Below are 21,057 nucleotides of genomic sequence, written 5' to 3'. Positions count from 1 at the left end.
GGACGGCGTCCGACGGCGATCTAGACCAAGTGTGGAATGCTTGTTCGTCGACGAGGAAGAATGGATCCGCTTCTTCAACCAGTCGAGATTGTGTTTTGTTCAGGTTATAATTATCGTTGCTCCCTCCGTCGCCTCTAAAATTAAGCAAATATATATAAAGCAATACTACTCCTCTCCTAAGTCATTTTTACAATCTTATCACTACCAATATAAAAAATATATATAAAACAAAAATATATAAAATTTTAAATATATTTTTATATAATAAATTTAAAAAATAATGTTACATTATCTTTTTTTAAAAAAATATAATTTTAAAAATATTTTTTAAATATTACTTAAAAAATTACACTATAACTTAATTTATAAATTAAATTAAATAAATATTTTAAAATATATTTTTATAAATAAAATAGAAAAAAATATCTCACATTCCTAATTTTTTTTTAAAATATAGAATACAATGTATTTTTTTATATGTATATACATATTTTTGAAAAAACATAAAAATATTAAAAATATAATTTTAATTTAAAAAAAATTAAACTAGTTATATATATAATACTAAACAAAATATAATTATTAATTATATTTTTATTTTATTTATACTCAATTGTCTATTGTTTAATATTTGCTAATAGACTTTACTAAAAGTTTATATGTTAAACAATTATATTTCCACATTTTTATAATAAAAATATATAATTTTTTATTATATTTAAATTTATTTTTTAAAAAAATTAATTTTTAACTTTAAAAGTAAATCACAAAAATATATTAAAAATAAAAAAATTAATATTATAGTATTTAATAAAATTATTTTTTTAAAAATAATCTTAAAGTGCTTGCTTTAAAATATCAACTTATAATTTATAAGTATCTATATATGTTAAAAATTAAAATCTTTTGATTAAAAAAATATAGTATTTTGATATTTTACAGATATGTATTGAAAAAATATCCTCAAATACTAGTACATAATATGATAATAAATATGTGAGCATACCAGCTGATCGTTAATTGTCAAACTCCAAGTTTTTCCTTCCTGCAACCTCGGCCAGTCCTGTCAATGGCGCCTGCTGCTCCTCGATCCGGTGATGCCATATTCGCTAGCATCGAATGCGTGATGAGCACACATCTTTCACTCTTGTTACCCCTTCTTCGCACTCCTTTTGATCACCGAGATAATCATCGAAAAAATAATTTTTAATACATGTATATTGTTCTGGTTCTAATTAAGTTTGTTGATTTTTTTTTTTTGGGTAATCAATTAAGTTTATTAATTTATTTTTGGCTTCTTTTCCTTTATTACGTAGCGTATGAAAATTGTCAAAATTAATTTTGACAGATCCGATTAATAAAAATATTACATGCATACATGTTTTTTGGGATAAAAGATCAAATGCACATTAACGAAATAAAAAGAAAAATAATTACAAGGACATAAAAAGAAAAATAATTACAAGGACATGGTTAATGGAAGAATATTTTTTCGGCCAGAAATAGTGGGATATTAAAAACATGGAAGAATGGGAAAAATCTGGTTAGCAGAGCAATTAATCAATATGCAGCATGTTAAACATACACTCATAATATAATAAAACATGTCAACAAGTTTATTTATAAGTAATTTATTTCATCTCAAAGATCCCTTTGCAGATATACTACTACTCCCTCTGTTCAAAAATATAATGCTTTTTTTTGTAGGGTTTAGATATTTAAAATATATTTTTAATCTTTTAAGGTATAATTATTACTTTTTTTAAAGTGACTTTATTGAATAAATAATTTTATATTTATTTTAGAGCAAAATATTTTATTAAATAAAGATAAATATAAAAATTAAAGATTGCTTTGAAACAAGTAACTATTTTATTAAGAATAAAATTCAGTTAAAAATACATTATGTTTTTTAATGGAGGGAGTAATACTTACAATAAAAATATATTTATCTTGGAAAAATTATGTTTCAATTATTTTTCTTTGGTCTGATTTCATGTCACTATTTTCCTTTTTTTTTCTTTTGGTTGAATATACACATACACACACTTTTTCCAATCTTTAATATAAAATATTTTTGAGTTCTTTTTTTGGCCAGATTTTTCAAGAACTTCGCAAGAATTAAATGATGTATTTAAAAATTCAAATTCCATTGACAAATCATTAAAAATTATTACTTTTAAAAATTGTCTTCCAATTATAATCCACATATATAATTACCTTTTAATTTCTTTTTTTTATATCATATTTCTTTAAATATAATAAACAAAATATTTACAAAAAAATAATTCAATGCTATTAATTTTTTTACAAAATGTCTTATATTTAGGAGTTAGGACTGTAAAAATCTTTTCTTAATGGAAGGAGCATAAATATAATTGAAGATTGTCAAAGCAAAGAAAATTGTTACTAAAGGACACTTAATTAAACAACTCAATAAAGTTAAATTAACTTAAAGTCCCAAGTTCCAGTCAGAATACCAAGCAAAGAAATAACAAAAAAGGAAGAAAAAAAAAAGAAGAAAAGAAAATTGTTAATTTCAATCAAATCATAATTTAAACCTCCATTAATTTCACTGTCTAGAAGACACTATTCTTTGCAGCCCCATCAGTGAGTAGATTAACAACTGTATCTCTCCTCTTTATAATTTTTAGTTTCGCTATTTTCACTAATTACAGTAGCCACTAATGGAGACAGACCTTGCTGTGCCTCTGTGGACAATTTAGGACGCTTGACTGAGACAAAGGCCACCTTAGAAGAAGAAGAAGAAGAAGACTCCCTCTTTAGACCGACCTCACTGGGCGTGTTCAGTGATTTGTTATTCAATTGCAAGCCATCCTTTGGTGGAAGTTCTTTGAAAGATGCTTCTATGGTGATTGGATTCTCTCTTCCTTCTTCATCACAATCTCTCATTTCTTTCTGATTCAACAAATCAATAGTCACACCTTTGACTTGAGAGGGTTCATCATTGACATCAATCCTCCCTGAGACATCATGATCATTTTCAGTTTCTGCAAATCATAAAGTTTCCCACAGTTCGGTCAAAAATCAACAAGTAGGTTATTTGCAGTTTCTGCAGAGCATACAGTTCTTGATGGCTTGCTCAAAAATTTGATACTGGAGAATTCAAGATCAATATTAAACGTATAACATGTGCTCCCTTTTGTCCTTAATATAATACAAACTTCAAAGGCTTTTTTTTGTTCCTTGATATAATGAAAAATTATTGTAATTAATTTTATTTTTCAATTTTACCCTTATTTATTTTTTTTGGCCACCCACGAGTATCCTATTAGAAATAATCTTATTTGAGGCACAATTAGGCACTACATATGCGCACCTCTCCCAGTGGAAACTCAAACCTTGGTTCGTCACGTTATAAGGGACTACCCCCTTCTGCCAAATTCAACCCTCATTGCTTTACCCTTATTTATAAGCAATATAAGGATTCCACCTCGTTATAATATACTCCTCTGGTCTTATTTATAAGGCAAAGAGAGAAGAAAAAAATCAATTCTATTCATAAGGCACTTGCTAATTTTTTAATGCTTCTCTTTACATTCTTGCTCTTATTAAATGCTTTGAACAAAAATATCAGTAATGAAATTTATGAATATTTATTAGTGGTAAAGGTGGATACTTGTTAAATAAAACAAAGTTAATGAGATTTAAAGTTTTCCTTGATTCCGGTGAAACATGCTGTGAGTTATTTATAAAAAAGACCAAAGAGAGTAACTTGTATAAATCAGTAGCTGAGCTATCCATGTTATGAACATTTTTTATTGCCTGAAAACCATTCAACAGAAAAATAAACAGGACATAGCTGGAAGAACACATCAGCAAGTTTCTCACCTCCAAGACAAGATTCAATACTTCTATAGTTGATAGCTGGTGCTTGGGCAGATATGTTTCCTCCAGAATCTTCACTTTTACTTGCATTTTCATTCTTACACTCCTTCTCAAGTAATACAAACTTATCTGATTCCCATACACACTCCAACGCAACAAAATCCTCACTAACTGGGAAGTACTCCCTAAAAACCTGCAAAAATAGTATATATGTTATGAAAGAGTGATTACAATTTGGCTTGAAGAACATGGTTTTCTGTGTCCATTTATTTGTCAAAATATGCAAATATTTAGCATAAACCAACCTCAACTCCCCCCTGTTTTATCTTTATTGACTGCTTCTTTCGAGAGATAGAAGAAACTATGTTGAACAATGTGACAACATCAAGTAATATCTGTAAAACAAGAAACGGTTCAAGATTAAGTTTCTTCTTTTCTTAAAGAGAACAGTTAGTGACGTAACAATCACTTAATAACAACAATCTTATTGGACAGCGTTAACTTACAATCCATAGCCCTCGTCATAACACACAAACTAGAAAAGGATATTGTATAAGCAAAACTTAAATCTGCAGAACATTGGAAACTGTAAACTTACTTGTTGAATTAAAACCCGGAGGCGAGCAAGTGTAACCATGATTATTATAGAAAATCCCGTGAAAAAAGACTGAGCAAACAGAATAGATACCATACTATTGATTCGTCAAGGGAAAAATATGCTGCATTCCAAACAGATAAGTAATATGACAGTCAAAACAACACATACAAATAAAAAGATGGTAACAGTGCATGTGACAACAATTTCTAAGGGTTGAAAAATGTTCTCTTCCTCCAAAATGTAGAGAAAATTTATACGCCAATAAATAATGACTGGCTACAGGGCCAAATTATATGACTATAACCTAGCTGTAAATCAGAATCTGCTATAGGAAGTTCAACAAATCCAAATTTAATCAAATTGAGGAAAGCAAATATGAAATTTCTGATTCAACCAAGATCTAGATCGACCAAAGAAACACTGCAAGGCCATAATGTCAATGACAACAAGTGTAATGAAATTAAATTGAACATAAAAATATCTGCAGTAAAGAAATTAATCAGAGATAACGAAAATAGTGCCAACAAGTACAGTTTTAATCACGAGTAGGGCAGAAAAAGCATAGACAAATTAGCAGCAAAGGAGAACAGAATCCTAAAATCACATTACAGGACATGTTTCAATACAGTATCATTTGATTATTTTAAATTAAATTAGATGTAAGTATGGAAAGAGAGTAAATAAGTGTTTATATGCCTTATGCCAAGACTGAGGCCTGGATAACCAAACCAACGGCGTATGTAATAAACCAGAAAACTGCTAGGAAGTAAAAATAACTAGTTTGCTACCAGAAGGATACGTTGCAGCCTTCAGCATTGGTTCAACCATCTGCATGAAAAAACATAGCACACATTAAAATTAGAGAATAGGTTGCAGTGCTAGTAAGCAGTGCACATAGAAGAAATTGTCATTAGAGCCAGCCGATGAATGCTATGAAATTTCCATGGCATCATAAGCATAGAATAATGAATGGACCAACTCCACTCACAACTACCAACTACAAGGCTTATTGAAGAATTTGGCATATACCATGTAATATCTTTGTTTACTACGTATCTTCCCTCAATATTTTGTTCAAACATGCTTTGACGTTGATGCTATTTACCAATGGCAAGCAGAGTATCTCAACAAGACCCTTTTATCCTCTCCAATATGCTACTAAAATGACACAACTACTGGCTCTAATGAGTAGGTGGCAATTAGTCAGTAAATTAATGTTTAGATGCACACAACTAATCATCTGCCAAAGTAGAAGCACAGTAACTCAATAATGAAGACAGCAAAAGTAAATCTTTAAAATTGACATGCAATTGCACCTTTGCAAGCAGGCGTGCAGCTCCTAAAATTCGCTCCAGAAAATTATATTTTCCACTGTTGCATTTTGTCCTTTTTAAACTACAATGGAACAGGAAAAAAAATTATCATCTTCCTAATGCACAAAATTTTCATGTCAAAATATTCAAATGAATGCTATTATATCATATTTTCATGAGATCTCATGAATTAAGAATTTAAAATATTCCAATCTTTCCCTCACACATCTGATTAAACTAAAAAGTCAAAAACAAATTAACTTGGATTTAAGGAAAATAAATAAACAATTATTCCAGTTGATTCTGAAAAGGCAGGACAAGTTTTTCCAAGAACTATTTGAAATATATTTTTATATAGAATAGAGTTTATTGAACAAAGAGAAGAAAAATATCTTTAACATGCTCATATTGCCATTACAGAACTACCCTTGGTTATGATAGTAACCTGAATCTGTGTTTATATTGGAAGATTTGATTCAAAAGTTAGCCTTCAAATCAGTCTATAACGACACTTGATGTATGATCATGCAAAATTAGACATCCTTTCACTATCAAAGGTTAAATTCCAATCAAATGAATTGAAACATGATTTGCATTAGGCAAACAAGGATCAACAGAAAGAAAGTTGCACCTCTCTAAAAGATGAATCTTCTGCTTAGGTCTATCTCCTTTGATAACAAGGAGGCACGATATGACAAGCTCCTCCAAGTTTACAGATTGTAAAAGTTGTAAATCACTCCTTACCTATATCCGCATCACATGTGTAAATCTAAATGTGAAAATTCAGAATTTAAAGGTGACGCACATGCTATTGAAATTGACAAATGAAAAAAGATTGCCCGAAATCATTTGATCACCAGCACAATTTTATATTCGTGACAACCAAGAATGTACCCCATTTTTGCATATGAAACAAATATGGATCAACTTTGGCTATCTACTAGTAAAGAAGAAACAGAGGAAAGTAAAAAACACGCATCCTATACCTTCAAAAGATACTTGAAATAAGAACAACGCCTATGCTGGTTCTTGTTCTTGTACACCATTCTTTCAAGTATGCCATACTCTGCTTGAAGCTGACCAAACAAAGATTTAAACCTTGTCTCAATAGCTTCGACTTCGGAATCCATAAAATCTCTATACAAATAGACAAAAAGCAGCCAGCTCTGCAAAATTTTCAGAGAATTTTTAATAATGAGAACAGGAAAATCAGAATACTTCACAAAATAACACTAAACGGAAAATCAGAAGCAGAAACCAAACAGGAAATGACAAAGCAGAAAATAAACGCAAGAAAACTAGAAGCACCAAACGCTGGGTTTCGAAGATAGGAGCATATATATTAATTTTCATATATTATTACTTGATTTAATTAAAAACTAGCGCAGGAAAGGCAGACCTAAGAATCTCTCAAAGAATACAAGCTTTCACTAATAGGAGCATAAGCCTAACTTTCATGGCAGGTTAACGATATAGTGGGATCAAGACATTCCATCCATAATGTAATTCTGCCTTCTAATCTGCTGCAGCAAACCGATTTAAAGCCGTATATGAATAACTACACTGAAAAACTTTTTTTTCCTCAAATCCAGCATGCTGCGACAATAACTCCTGTTACTGGCATATAGACATACCAGTATGTTTTTACTCCAGCGCTAAATAGAGACGAAGTCGAAGCAATAATTGATGTTCAATTGGAGATGTTCCTCAAGGTTTTACTCCAATTCTAATTTGCATTATTTGTCACCTATAACATCAGACTGCTAGTTCATCACAGCCTTCGTCCTAACCTCTATTTCGTCGAACCTTGAGACTGTTCCTTCAAACTTCGAAGCTTGTCGCAGGGAAGTTACCGCCGCCCACCACCGCAACGTCCTACGTTCCCACACTACCACACTTTGAAGCTCGAAGGATGGGTGGCCTTTTTGTTACGTAGGAGCTTTGCCAGCCAGGAAACCACATTCAGCCTCTAGAGGCTCGACGAACGGTGACAGCGGCCGTGACTGGCGGGTGACGGCTCAACGAACAGAATGACGCAAAGATAATAACGGGAGAGGGCGAGCAAAGGGTCACTTTAATGTAGGGCGAAGATCACGATCTTATCTATTGAAAAAATGACAATTAAAACTTAAAAATATAAAATATTTTAATTATTTCTCACCTTTTAATAAAATAATAATTATTTTTAAATTAATTATATTTTTTTATGTTTATTTTTACTAAACGCTTTACAATAAATATAAAGTCATTATTAATAAAAATTTAAAAAAAAAACAATACTTATATATTAAAAAATTAAATATAATTTTAAACATCCAACTCATTAAAAAATACCTCATATTTCAAACGAATAAAATATAAGAATATTTATAATAACTACAAATTTTAATAATAAAATATTATCTTTATTTATGATAACTTATTTTTATTAATTAATTGATACTCACAACAGACTTTAATAAATTCTCAATTCTCAATTAATGTTATAAAAATATTCAATTACTTTTTATTATTTTTTAAGTAATATTAAAAAATCACAAGCAATAAATTTATAATTTATAATTCACTTTCATAAATTTTTAACTAACATTATATATAATTTTAAATATATTTAATAGATTTTTTAAGTGAGTTATTTATATATTGTGAGTAAAAATTATTGACTCGTAATTCTTATAAATTTTAATTAATATTATAAATAATTTTAAATATATTTACTTGATTTTTCAAATAATTAATATATATATATATATTAATAGTAAAAAATCATGATTCTCAATTAATTTTTATAAATTTTTAATTAATATTATAAATAATTTTAAGTATAGTTCGTAAATTTTTTTAATTGAATATTTACATTCTTTTTAATTGCAAATAAAGATTGTGATTTTTTATTGAAATTTTAATAATTTAAAATTTGCAGTTGTGATTAATATCATTATAGGGCCCTAATTGTCATTTCTCCTAGCCGCTGGGCCCACGAGTGCCGATCACTGACGGTGTCGAAGAAGAATGAAGGAAAGGAGTGCTAGGCAGCTAGGATTGGGAATTGCGGGTTTGTTGACATGAAGTTCATATTATTTACAATAATGCCATTACAGAAAACAAAGGTGTCGTGCAGAAAATAAAAACAAATTGTGGCCCAAAAAAAAAACATAATGCATAATTCAAATCTCAATCAAACAGCCAAAGCCCCCAAAAAAAAACATGCTACCAAGTAGCTACTTCCAAAAAAAAAAAAATGTCGTCCCCTAAGAAGGAAGAGTTAGCGAGATAAGATTAAATATGTTTTCTTTGATTGAAGCCTAAACCAGGATAAATCTATTCACGAAGCAAAAGTGAGCGCGGAATGAGAAGGCCTAAAGATGCAGACAAGAAGGCCAATCATCAAATAGAACAACAGGTAGAAATAGCTCGAAAGCAAGCATACGACGCATTGCAAACAAGGGCTACTTCTGTGTATGGATATATTATAACCATAGTGCTTACGCAAATCCACTCATCCACTCAATGAACACGATCAAACTGACGAAGATCCATATAAGATGCAGTTAATTGAGGATTGAGAAAAAACGAAAACAAATTATGAAACTAGTAAAGCTTTCAGGTAGTGAACAACGGGAGCAGAGCAAGCAGAATGCTCCATCTAAAACTTCAAAAAAAAAAAAAGATGAAGGAAGCACCAGAGGAGAACGAAGAAGTCAAGCATAAAGGAAGCACCTGGTTCACGAGCACGAAGTCGACGAGCTAGGTTCTCTCAGGCGAAGAAGAATGAAGCAGGTAGTGGCTATCTCAGACGGACGGAACTCGTTCGCACGAACTGGATGAAGCCGTCAAAAGCACGATGAGGAATGGAGGCAGCTAGGGTGGGCAAAAATTGGGTTATTTACGATCTTACCATTGGTAAAAATAGTTGCGTCCCGCGGCTTCCCTGACTCCTCACAACAATTTCCTCCACACCACCATATAAATTATAGGTAATTAATTAATAAATTATAAATAATATTAGTTAAAATTAAAATTTTAAATTTAAAAAAATATTTACATCTTTTTATTTGAATTAAGGTATGCATTTAATCATTTAATTTTATATAATATTTTATTTTAATCTTATTTTATAAAGTGTTTTTTTAGTCCTTTAATCCTGACACTATTAGTTTTATTTTATCAAATTTTTACATTAAAATTTTAAATATTTATAAAATATTTTTAAATATTAATATATTAAGTTTAATTTTTTAAAAATAATAATAATTTACACAAAAAATAATCGTTTAAAACTCACAATATTAAGATTAAAGGATTAAAAAGATACTTTATAAAATTAAATGACTAAATTAAATTTTTTATAAAGTTTGAGGATTAAAAGTATGCTTTAACTTTCATTTATACTTTCATTAAATACATTATATAAAAGCAATTAAAATTTTAATGCATTATTTTTTAAAAAAATAATAAATAAAATAGAGATGTAATTAAAAAATAAATATGCAAATTATCCAGTACCTTTTATTTTAAACGTAGTAAGTTTTATAGAAGATGCCTTATATTGTAATTTAAAAAAGTAATTCAAAAACATCTAAAACATTTTTTATTCTCTAAACTGGAATTTAATTTGTTTGTTTTTAAAATATTTTTTATAAAAACACTTTATCAAACATATTTTTTTTCAAAAGCAAAAATTGTTCTCTTATTATCTCTATATAATAATAATAAATTTAAATTCTTCAACATTGAAAATCATTGGGTTCTATAAATAAAAAGATTCGTTATTTAAAAAAGAGTAGATTTCCTGTTTTATAATAAATAATAAAATAAATAAATATAAAAAATTATATAAATTCATAAATCCCAACTTTAAAAAATTTAAATCATATAATCTTATAATAATACCAAAATATGTAAAAGTTGCTCTAGCATTAATAAAAACACATTACCAAACATGCTTTTTTTTTTTAAAAAGAAAAAAAAAATCTGTTCTCAGGATTTTAAACAAGCTTATAAAATTACCTCCATAAAAAATATATTTTCTTGAAAAATAAATTTAGGATGAAAATTAACATACTTTAAAATTAAAATACTTACAATTATACATAATTTTTTACACAATATTATGTTAAAAACTAAGTTAAATTTTTAAATAAGATTAAAAGGTTGAATTGTTTTAAAAATTTCCATGACAACCTTAAACTGAGTTTGGCCTTCACTTGGTCCTACCTCCAAGACCAACACGACATGCTTGGTAGAAAGGCAATGTAAGATGAGGTCACTCAATAGTTGAATACCTTCATTGCTAACAATACTTAAAATCATGGTATAAAAAAATAAATCGATCTAATTGGTTGAACTTAATAAACCAGTCACCAAATTGATCTAGTTGATGAATTAAATTGAGGAGGATGTGAATCAGATTAACCTAATTAACCCAACTTCAACCCTAAAAACCTTAATCAACTCGAGAAGGTAATGAGTTAACAAGAATTATTTTATTTTTTTCCCTTTTCTTCTCTCTCTTTCCTCTTTTAAATAGTAAGCCTAAATGAAATATGAATCTCTTAATTAATATTTTTAATGTTGTATTTTTCCATTGTCGTAAACTTATAATTAATATTCATACAAGATAAGTATTAGATTTTATGGATAAGTTTTTTATTTACTTGAAAATTAAGGACTTTTCTATTTGAATTTTATTGTTTTTCATAGTTAAATAAGAATTGTTTGTATATTTAAATTAATATATATTATTTTAATCATAAACAATCTTACTCCAGGTTAGCCAATAGTTAGTTCACTAACCTAAATCATTGTTATGACCGTTCTAATGACCAATCTGATTTCCATTCCCATTACCTCGCTTAAAATAAGCATCATAATCCATTATTTATAAATAATGCAACCTATATAAAATTTAATTATATTCAACTTGTCCCACTTCTCCAAATTTTTTAAACTATTCAAACAAAGAATGTTAAATACATAAATTTTAAATATGACGTTTAATATCTAAATTTAAATTCAAATTCAAAAATTCAAAAACTACCAAAGATAATTCTGTCATAAATGATTTTACATTAAGTAATCAATAAAACGTTAACGTCTGATGCCTAGATTACAAAATTGAGAAAATATCAAGCTATGGTACAATGGAGTGAGAGAATATTCATGCTGACATGCTGAAGAGTCAGAAGATACTTGCAGATCCATTCACCATGTCCCCATCAGGTTATATTCACTGTTTCCCACATAGGTCCGCTTGCCTGTCACTATTCTCGCACTCGCACAGCCACAGCTTCATTCATCAGCTCTAATGGTGGAATATGAGTATGGCATACGGATTTAAGTGTCAAAATCCTCCCACAACAATGCGTTCAAGCACCGGCTTTTGAGGTATACATTTGATCAAAATTCACTCTTGCCATAACAAACAAACTACCTGCGCTTATACCTGAAAAATGGAACCGAATAAAACCGAATTTTTCTTGTTTCTCTTAGTCAAAGATCCAAATCTCTACAGTCATAGAATGACCGCATATGTAGTATATGAAGTAAAATAAAGAGAAAAGAGATGATGACAATGTTACTTACTGCTGTCTCCATCCCGAATTATAAGACAATTTTAAAAGTGATTTTATGTCTTAAAATATAAGATAATTTGACAAAAATAAAGTTTCACTAAATATACTTTTTCAATATTACCCTTCCCTCATTATTAATCTCTCTTTTTAATCATTTAAGGTTATATTAAATGAAGGGTATTTTTTTAAAAATTTATATTTTTGTTTCAAAAAAATAAAGTTATAAAGTGTATTTAATGAATTTTATTGGTATACATAATTTTGTCTAAATTTATCTTATAAATTAAGATGGAGGGAGTATTAGATTCATCAATGAGTAACATACTATTAGATTCATCAAGAGAAACAGGTAAGAGTACATACCTTGACTTGCTTTTGAATGAGCTTTTGGACTTCTTCCCTGGTCCACCAATTCTTTTTTGTTTTTTCTCGCTCATATCAGTTTGAAAAAGCTCCCGCATCTCATCTGTCCTTGAAGGAGTCTTTCGTGAAGAATGATTCGATTTCTTTTTACCCTTCTTCACAATTTTGCCAGAATCTAGAGCCTTCTTCACAGCTTTAACTGCTTTTGCCCGTCGGTATGCCACGTCAACGAGTGACATTCCAGTCTTTTCTTTCTTATTTTTCTCATTAGCCTGCGCATTTATGTATTTAAGAATGATGGAAAATAAGTTCAGTCACCAATGCAGTAACTACGTCAATGATCAAATTGGTTATTTTTATGTAACATATCAATATCAGCACTTCAACTTAAATATAACAAGCTATATTTACACATACTTCGGATACTCGTTATATTCACATTAAAAAAATTACTTAAAAAGTGATAATAAAACTCAACTAAAAAGATTCTTTATTGCGGAAAATAAGCAAACGGAAAATGATAGGAGTACATACTTCTGGCTTCTCAAAATGACCTTCATCCTCTAACATCTCTCTAGCAGCTTCCAATTTTCTGCGCTTCTTCCTGGGTAAATTTTTCTAGACCACAGATATTTTCGTTAATACAAAACTATGCACAAAAGCAACGCAAGCCTATATGTACTTTATATATGTATAAAGGTATAAAGAAATCTTTTTCGGGCTTTGGCCCCCTTTCTTACCCAAAAAAAAAAAAAGCATAAATAAATCAGTATCAATAATCAGTAAGTACAAATAAAATGAGAACACTGCTTACTTCTCTCTCTCGCTTCCTCTTTTCCTTCATTCTTAGGGCTTCAGCTTGGTCCGCGCTAATAACTTCCTTTCCAGAGCTCTTTCCCTTTTCATTAGAAGTCTGTTGAAAGTCATTTCGATAGAGCATTAGTATTATCAGCACTGAACTATATTTTTCACGAAGGTTATTTGCAACAATACATCAGGTTTCAAGTAGTCCATGATGGATATATCTTGGACTCAACTAGAATTCTTTAATGTTACAACATGTTGGAAAACCCTTGTAAATTTGATCAAATGAATAAGAACCATATCTGGTTGATCCCATTTAGTGAGATAAGGCTTCTTGTTGTTGTTGTTGTTGAGTAAGAACCATATCTAAAGGATGCAACAAAATCTTACCTTTGCTGCCTTTGCAGCAACCTTCTTCTCCTTCTCTGTCATAAACCAAGTTCTTTTGGGGCGGGAATATATCTCTTCCCTATGCTCAATCATGTTTTCAGCCTGCCAAGGCCATAGAAACGTGATTTATTAACAATAAAAACAAAACTTTCGGAATGACCTAATAGAGGGATCCAATGCGAGAAAACATTTACTACACTATCAAGACAATTCACAATACAATTGTCTAAATGATGCTACTTTAGAATGCTAATTTTAGGACAAGGCTTAACCGATCAATACCTTTGTTGCTTCCATTTCAGCTTTCCTTAGGGCTCTTTCCTCCCTGTGAAAAATTAACTAATCAAATGCAGTATTATGGTGAAATATAAGAATTAGACTTCACTACATAATAGGATCAAAACCTCTCTTCTTCGAGAATTGCAGCAATGTCATCCTCCATTTGCTCAATTGCATGAGACCACTTAACTACAGACTGCTCTGCAACAATACGGCTCTTCAGCTTTGAACCCACCCTCTTTGCCTAATCAATTGAAACCAACATTTAAAAGACATACTACATTCCTTCTTACTATGAAATTCCTTCTCAATGAACCCTTCAATTAAGAATATCTAAATCACCCAAAGAATTAAACATACAGCAGCCCTAAATTTCAGAAAGGGGTGGAGAGCGAAAAAGCATGTTACTTCCTTCCAGACTTGTCAAAAAAAGTAATTATAGAGCATATGTGCATTTTATTCAGAATTAGACAAGTTTCTTCATGCATTTCACAAAATCTTAGGAAAAAGCAACGCTATCTATGATTTATAAATAGTGTGGCGTATTATAAATTTTATTATACATTTTGATAGATATGTTGATTCAAGATCATGCAGACAATAAAATTGGAATATGCAAGACAACTAGTAAAGAATGCTTAAGATTTATTTCTCAGAAGCAAAAAGCAAGGGATTGTCATAGTCATATTCTTTCTATTGCAATGCATGTGAATCTAACTAACCCCCATTCGGGAAAGAAACTAGGAACGGACAGCACATGCCCGGAGTTTGCAAGGTACGGGGTGCATGCTGGCTTTTAGTAAGAGATTCTAAGTTAGCTACGGAAGGGTCAGAGAGAAAAGTTATGATTGAACCCTAGAGTGGTTTTCAGGAAGATAACTAGAATCTCAAAGTCCAGCAGGATAGGCCTATTACTTATTTTCTGCATTTTCTGCTCATTTTTTCCTGTTTCTGGTTTTGATAATATCTGCGATTCTGCGATGCGATGTTAAAAGTTTTCTTTGTTTTTAATCAATTTCCACTGGTCACCCTAAGAATCATCAGAAATGAGAGGATGAGCAGCATGCAGTTAAATGGTGCAGAGCAGTCCAAGCCAGGGCCTGCTGATGCTGGCTATGAATAAGCTTTACTGTTGTCAGCCAATTGAACTCCATATGAAAATGGTTGCAAATTTTTTTCCAAAAGAAACATGGCATGTACACATAAAGTAGGAAATGAATGCATGAGTTAAAGATTTCTATCACACAACAAATGATAGTGGGAGAAAGCCAAGACTAACAAATATATATATATATGGGGGGGTAATGAAGTACAATTGCTATCAAGATATAAAGCTCAGAACAGGCCAAAAACATGCGCAGCATTTATAAGAATGATACTAACAATTGCTTTTAAAAGTGAGCGGTCATTGTCAGTCACAAACGTGACAGCATATCCTTCTCTGCCAGCTCTTGCAGTACGTCCTACTCGATGAACATAACTACAGTTTCAAATAACATTTTTAAGTCACCAGAAGGCCCAGAGAATGAAACACCACGGTATGCATAAGTTACAACAATAGTAGTCAAAAGCGGTGTTGCCATCATGATTTACCTGGTAAGATCCCGTGGACATGCAAAGTTGATGACAGTTTGGACACCAATGATGTCTAGGCCCTATTATATAAGATAGATATAAAACAATGTCGAATTTTAATCCAAACCAGTTAGATTTTTGAAAGTAAATTCATTAAACTCCCCATAATTTAAAGCATTTTCATTGACGTTATGTGTTCCAAGATAAGTCAAAATAGAAAGTATCTAAAATATTAACAAAGTTTCTTTTAAAACAAGGATGAAAAAACAATGCCTACAATGAGAAAAGTAAATAAATAACTTTCAAGAATAGGTTCGTACTCGAGCGGCCACATCAGTAGCAACTAAAAAGTCAACTTGCTGCTTCCTGAACTGCTCTAGAGCCTGTACACAAAGTACCACAAGATTTATCTTAGCACAATCACTTTCAATTTTCAAATAAGCCAATCCTTTCAACGCAGAAAAATAGAAGTACATGAAAAATTAGGAAATTCCAGATAAGCAGTTGTATTTTAGCAGTCACTAAAAAAATTGATTCCTTGACAAAAATATAAAGCGAACTAGGGAACTGAACAAATGATACACAATAATCTAGGCAGCATACTTCAAGACGCTGGGCCTGAGTGAGATTTCCATGAAGTTCAGCAGCTTTCAGACCAACTAGTCCAAATATAATCTTCAACCTATGCGCAGCTTGCTTTGTTCCACTGTAAGTCAAAAGATAAATCATTAAGCAGTTAAAGATGACAAAAAGGGTAGCAGAATAAAGACAGAAAAGGCACAAGTGAGGGAGCAAAGTACATGAGACCTTCAGCTTATTCTATTCACGAAACAGGTTCCTTTTTTCCCCAGAAACCATAAGTGTCAATGCATTGAGTATTTACAGGCCAATAACGTACAAGTGAAACTTTACAATGAACACATACTAGCGGAATCATACCAACAATGAGTTTTTATTCTTTCAGATAAATCAATGAGACATACAACTAATTAGAATGGAACATGAAAAGTCCTACTAGTTTCTTTATTATTCATAGAAGAAAAGAAATTATGACCAATTCATAAAATTAACATCAACAACTTCATGTATCAGTATTTTCCAGGGAGGTACAATGTATGAAATTAAGGAAAACCTGAATATGATCGCTTTAGATGTAAAAGTTTTGGAACAGAGTGTGAGAAGAACCGCTTCCTGATTTACTTCACGCATTCTTCTTATTCTAACCACCCTAAAAAAAAAAGGAAAACAGGGGTAAAACAGAGCTCAAAACTGTATCGAAAGCTTAAATACAACAATTCAGAATTTTAGAGGAACCAGAATTTTCTTTAAAAAATAACAATAACAACTTCGACATGCCTGAACCCTAGTCATTCCTAACAACTTTAGAAATATTGATGGTCTCAATGTTCAGCATCCAAAAAGGCTATTAGCACAAAGACAAAGGAGCGCATAGGAAAAGGTATCAATCAGTGAATTTTGTTTTAGAAGCAATTGTGATTTTTCACTTCTCTAACATACATGATCTACCTGACTTCAACTGCATCAGAAGTCAAACGAAATGAATACTATTATAGGCACTACAAGGAACGAGAAAAAAATGAAGAAATTACTCCTCAGTCAAGGTTGCTGGCCGTTTTGCAGATGGGTCAGCAGACAGACGCAAGGGTTTCGTTAAAGAAAGCTTAATAAGTTCATCAACCTCCTCAGTCATGGTGGCTGAAAAGAGCATGGTCTGCCTTTTCTTGGGACACAAGCGAACCTGTTAGAAATAAACTTGTTGGAATTTCCAAAAACTGGGAGGCAGATAAAATGCCTAGTAGCATTTTTTAGGATTGTGATCCTAGGATTACAAGGCTGGCGGAACTTACAAGTTCATGAATTTCAGCATTAAATCCAAGCTCTAATAGACGATCAGCCTCATCAAGGATTAGCACAGCAAGGTCATCTAAATCCACTGACATGGAATTGCGTAAATGATCTATCATGCGTCCAGGAGTAGCCACAACAATATCTGGCATTGATCTCAAGGCTGCCTCTTGCACCTATGATGAAAATGATCACTTGTAAGTTAATAAGAAAATCATATAAAATGTATCCAGAAGGAAGCAAACCACAAGCGACAACTAATTGCATCAAAGGAAAAGAATTTGAAAAGTACCAAAAGCCTCAATGCATGTCTCTTTATGCATATTCACCTTCGACCTAATAAAGCTTAGCAATAATATGGAATTGTAGATGGTATTTTTCTTGATTATTCGAAAATATCTTCCTTTCTAGAATCTTATTTCCTGGTGATTAATAGTGTTGTCTTGCGTGTTACCTGTGTAAAGCCAAAAGATTCTTTATCTACTATTTTATGAGAAAGTCTATGTCATTACAAGATGCTTTGGTACAGGGATTACATCATCACAAGAAATGAGACTACATCACGTGATATTCAAATCGATTGTTAAAAGCTACAATTAATCTTGCACTATAGATGGAAAAACAATAATCAATACCAAATATATTCTGACTTGCTGAGCCATTCAAAGTCTATCATAAGTAACAGAAAATGGTTCATGACAAGATCAAAATGCATTGGTTGGATATAGATGTAACTATATAAAGACAATATTATTCAACGGAGGAAACCCAAAGGCATAGTGCAAGCATCAGATGAAACATTAGAATCTATTATGACCTAACAACACAACTTAAAGATTAAGCTATAATGAAACTAAACCAGTAGTCATACCTTTGTAGACAAACCCCCAACAACCAGGCAACACCTTATGTCAGTAAACTGAGCAAGCTTCTCTATCATACTGTGAACCCTGTCATAAACAATCAGCTATATTAACCCTATTGATAATAAATATTATAAAACAAAAATTCATTAAAAAAGTGACCTATCAAAAAGTGTTATTTGAATTTAAAGAGAAATGCATGAGCGACTTCATACAAAGAGTATTTGTTTTTAGCAATCACTAATCAACTAAATTGATTTTCAAGGAAGCCTATAATGAACTTGAGCACCTGCAAGTTCGTCTCATCACAGTACATAAATGCTTATAGAAATTGCAAGCTTTTGGAAGCATAGTGCTGAAATTATAGCTGCAAAACCGCAAATAACCCATCCTACTTGGTGCTTATTAGAAAAGCATGCAGCATGCCTAGCAATACAGATAAAGTAAGCGTTCTCCTTCCCCACCTCTAGTCTGGCCAATAGTCCCAAGACTTACTCCATTATTCTCTTAGTAAAACTACAATCTTGAAATGCTTCTATGTAATAAGAGTAACCCAAAAACATCCATGAGAATACTCACTGGACAGCCAGTTCTCTGGTTGGAGTAAGAATGAGGACTCTTATGGCCTGCACATGCTTCGGACGGTACAAAAGCCTCTCCAGAGTAGGCAGTGAGAAGGCAGCTGTCTGTAAGGGAAGACAATCAGAGGATTGGAGGGCATTAAAAGAAATTTACCGCACAAATTTTTCTTTGGGCACAATTTCAGCTTCTGTAACAGCCTATTGATAGTATCATGCAACTATTTAGAGTTATTTATGAAACACCAACACTTCAAATTGTCTCAGTATCCGTATCGGTACGGATACTCACCGATGCTTTTTCAATACATATCCGTAAAGTATCCAAATATCATTCTTTAATTTAAAAAAAATATTTTTTAATACGTATTCAATACTTTAGATTGTGAGTCAATACTTTTGGGAAATTTTTAAGAAATTAAATTTTATCAAAGATTGCGATATTAAACTATTTATTGCTAATATCTTTTTAAATTAGCTTTTAAAGTCAAAGATTAGTTTTCCCTTAAAAAATAAGGTTTAGATGTAATAAAAGAATAAAGATTACATTTTTGTTAATTATAAAAACATGAGAATATAATGTTATGATATATAAAGTTATAAACCCTAAGCAAGTTGCAAGTTGCAAGTTGAACCAACTATAGAAGCTATTCTTTTTTCAAATGATGGTCAAGGAGGAAAAGATATTGATACCATATCTATTAGTAGGACTAGGAGGTAGGCAATAAGGTATGGATAAAATAAAAGTACAATTAATAATTATATTTTGCTTGGTATTACTATAAAGAACAATGTATGTATGCTTGTTTAAATATTTTCTAAATTGAAATTATATTTTTAATGTTTTTTATGCTTTTTCAATAAATAAATATACATACATACATGTATGTATGCAGTATCAAAAACATATCCTATTCTATACTTTTAAAAATTACGATGTATTGTGCATCATAATATAGCAATGATTCTGAGAGGAACTGAGAGACTACCTTCCCCGAACCGGTAATGGCACTACCACATATATCACGACCAGTCAATGCAAGTGGTATACACGCTGCCTACAATCAAATTTCAAAGCCTAAGCACATCCCATGCAAGCAAAGATTAACACAAAGAACTAAAAACAAGTGTTAAAAAATGGCTAAATTAAGGCGGAAACCTGAATTGGTGTCGGTTTAACGTATCCTAAGGCCTCACAAGCCCGGAGCAAAGGACGCGACAAATTAAGCTCCATGAATGAATCAGCATGGAACGAAGCTCCGTCAGATGGCGCGAAGAAAGACTTGCTCTCACTTGCATTGCCACCTTCATCTTCTTCCTCTTCTGATTTGTAGTCCTCCTAAATGAAACAGAAGCAATTTTTTAGAATAAGCACAAGCTTCCATCAGTAATCAGAAAAATCAGTACCAAAAACCGATAAGCCCGTTACTTGTTTGTCGGGTTCGGACTCGGAGCTCTCCTGGTCATCTTCGACGGGCTTTCTGAGCGGGGTGGAACGTTCTTTAATGGCTTTGGCAATTTTCTGATCTACCGAGGTTGTGCTTCGTCGGGCATGTTCCTCCGAGACGGATTCAGAGTACTTCGCGAAGTCCCACGGGGATTGAGATTTCTTGTTCGAAACTCGTGTTCTTCCTTCTGCATCCTCTTCGTCGTCGTCGTCGTCGTTGTCATAATCACTTTGCTCTTCTGCTTCTTCTTCTTGGCTTTGCTCCTGTTCTTCGTCTTCGGAATCAGAGCGCTCGATTTCTTCGTCGCTAGGAGCTTCGAATACGAAACCGATAGCCATTGTTGGAGGCGGAGTTGGGAAAAGGGCCGCTTATTGTTACTCCAGGGCTTAGTAGGGGTTGAGGAAGTCAGGAAGAGTTCCGTTGACCCATGGAGCAATTGTTAACGGGTTGAGTATCTATTTTTTCGGGTCGCGGGTATGGCTTAAAAATTTTATTCAAGAGAGGGGTGAGCGGACAACTCACAAAACCAGTCTGCACCCGTTGAAACGGGCAGGTT

At 31.6% G+C, this 21,057-nt stretch overlaps 2 protein-coding genes across 6 annotated transcripts; both read right to left on the bottom strand.

The window, feature by feature from the left end:
* Positions 1 to 2,516: 2,516 nt before the first annotated feature.
* Positions 2,517 to 9,633, bottom strand: LOC129318539 (uncharacterized). 5 transcript variants are annotated; one of them, XM_054963374.1, is made up of 9 exons: positions 9,481 to 9,633; positions 6,747 to 6,926; positions 6,392 to 6,504; positions 5,764 to 5,842; positions 5,247 to 5,275; positions 4,448 to 4,541; positions 4,155 to 4,244; positions 3,853 to 4,042; positions 2,517 to 3,011 (listed from the first exon to the last, which is right to left on the bottom strand). In XM_054963374.1, the coding sequence occupies exons 2-9, from the start codon at positions 6,888 to 6,890 to the stop codon at positions 2,620 to 2,622; spliced, it is 1,131 nt and encodes a 376-aa protein (XP_054819349.1). In that variant the 5' UTR covers positions 6,891 to 6,926; positions 9,481 to 9,633; the 3' UTR covers positions 2,517 to 2,619. The 5 variants fall into 5 exon arrangements, with proteins under 5 accessions (XP_054819349.1, XP_054819348.1, XP_054819347.1 ...); XM_054963373.1 differs by lacking the exon at positions 9,481 to 9,633 and adding an exon at positions 7,395 to 7,821; XM_054963372.1 differs by lacking the exon at positions 9,481 to 9,633 and adding an exon at positions 7,551 to 7,821.
* A 2,122-nt stretch (positions 9,634 to 11,755) lies between these two features.
* LOC129318515 (DEAD-box ATP-dependent RNA helicase 28) lies at positions 11,756 to 20,918 on the bottom strand. Its single transcript, XM_054963337.1, has 19 exons — positions 20,483 to 20,918; positions 20,213 to 20,392; positions 20,043 to 20,111; positions 19,055 to 19,161; positions 18,484 to 18,562; positions 17,615 to 17,788; positions 17,357 to 17,505; positions 16,879 to 16,974; positions 16,350 to 16,452; positions 16,067 to 16,129; positions 15,765 to 15,826; positions 15,555 to 15,651; positions 14,297 to 14,415; positions 14,175 to 14,217; positions 13,893 to 13,994; positions 13,513 to 13,611; positions 13,233 to 13,316; positions 12,699 to 12,970; positions 11,756 to 12,205 (listed from the first exon to the last, which is right to left on the bottom strand). Exons 1-19 carry the CDS (start codon positions 20,837 to 20,839, stop codon positions 12,190 to 12,192), a joined length of 2,271 nt encoding a protein of 756 aa, XP_054819312.1. The 5' UTR covers positions 20,840 to 20,918; the 3' UTR covers positions 11,756 to 12,189.
* Positions 20,919 to 21,057: the final 139 nt, after the last annotated feature.

The sequence above is a fragment of the Prosopis cineraria genome, unplaced genomic scaffold, assembly GCF_029017545.1.
Source record: "Prosopis cineraria cultivar Desert tree isolate PC_DT_omini unplaced genomic scaffold, ASM2901754v1 PC8, whole genome shotgun sequence".
Lineage (NCBI taxonomy): Eukaryota > Viridiplantae > Streptophyta > Magnoliopsida > Fabales > Fabaceae > Prosopis > Prosopis cineraria.
This window is presented reverse-complemented; position numbering and strand designations above follow the sequence as displayed.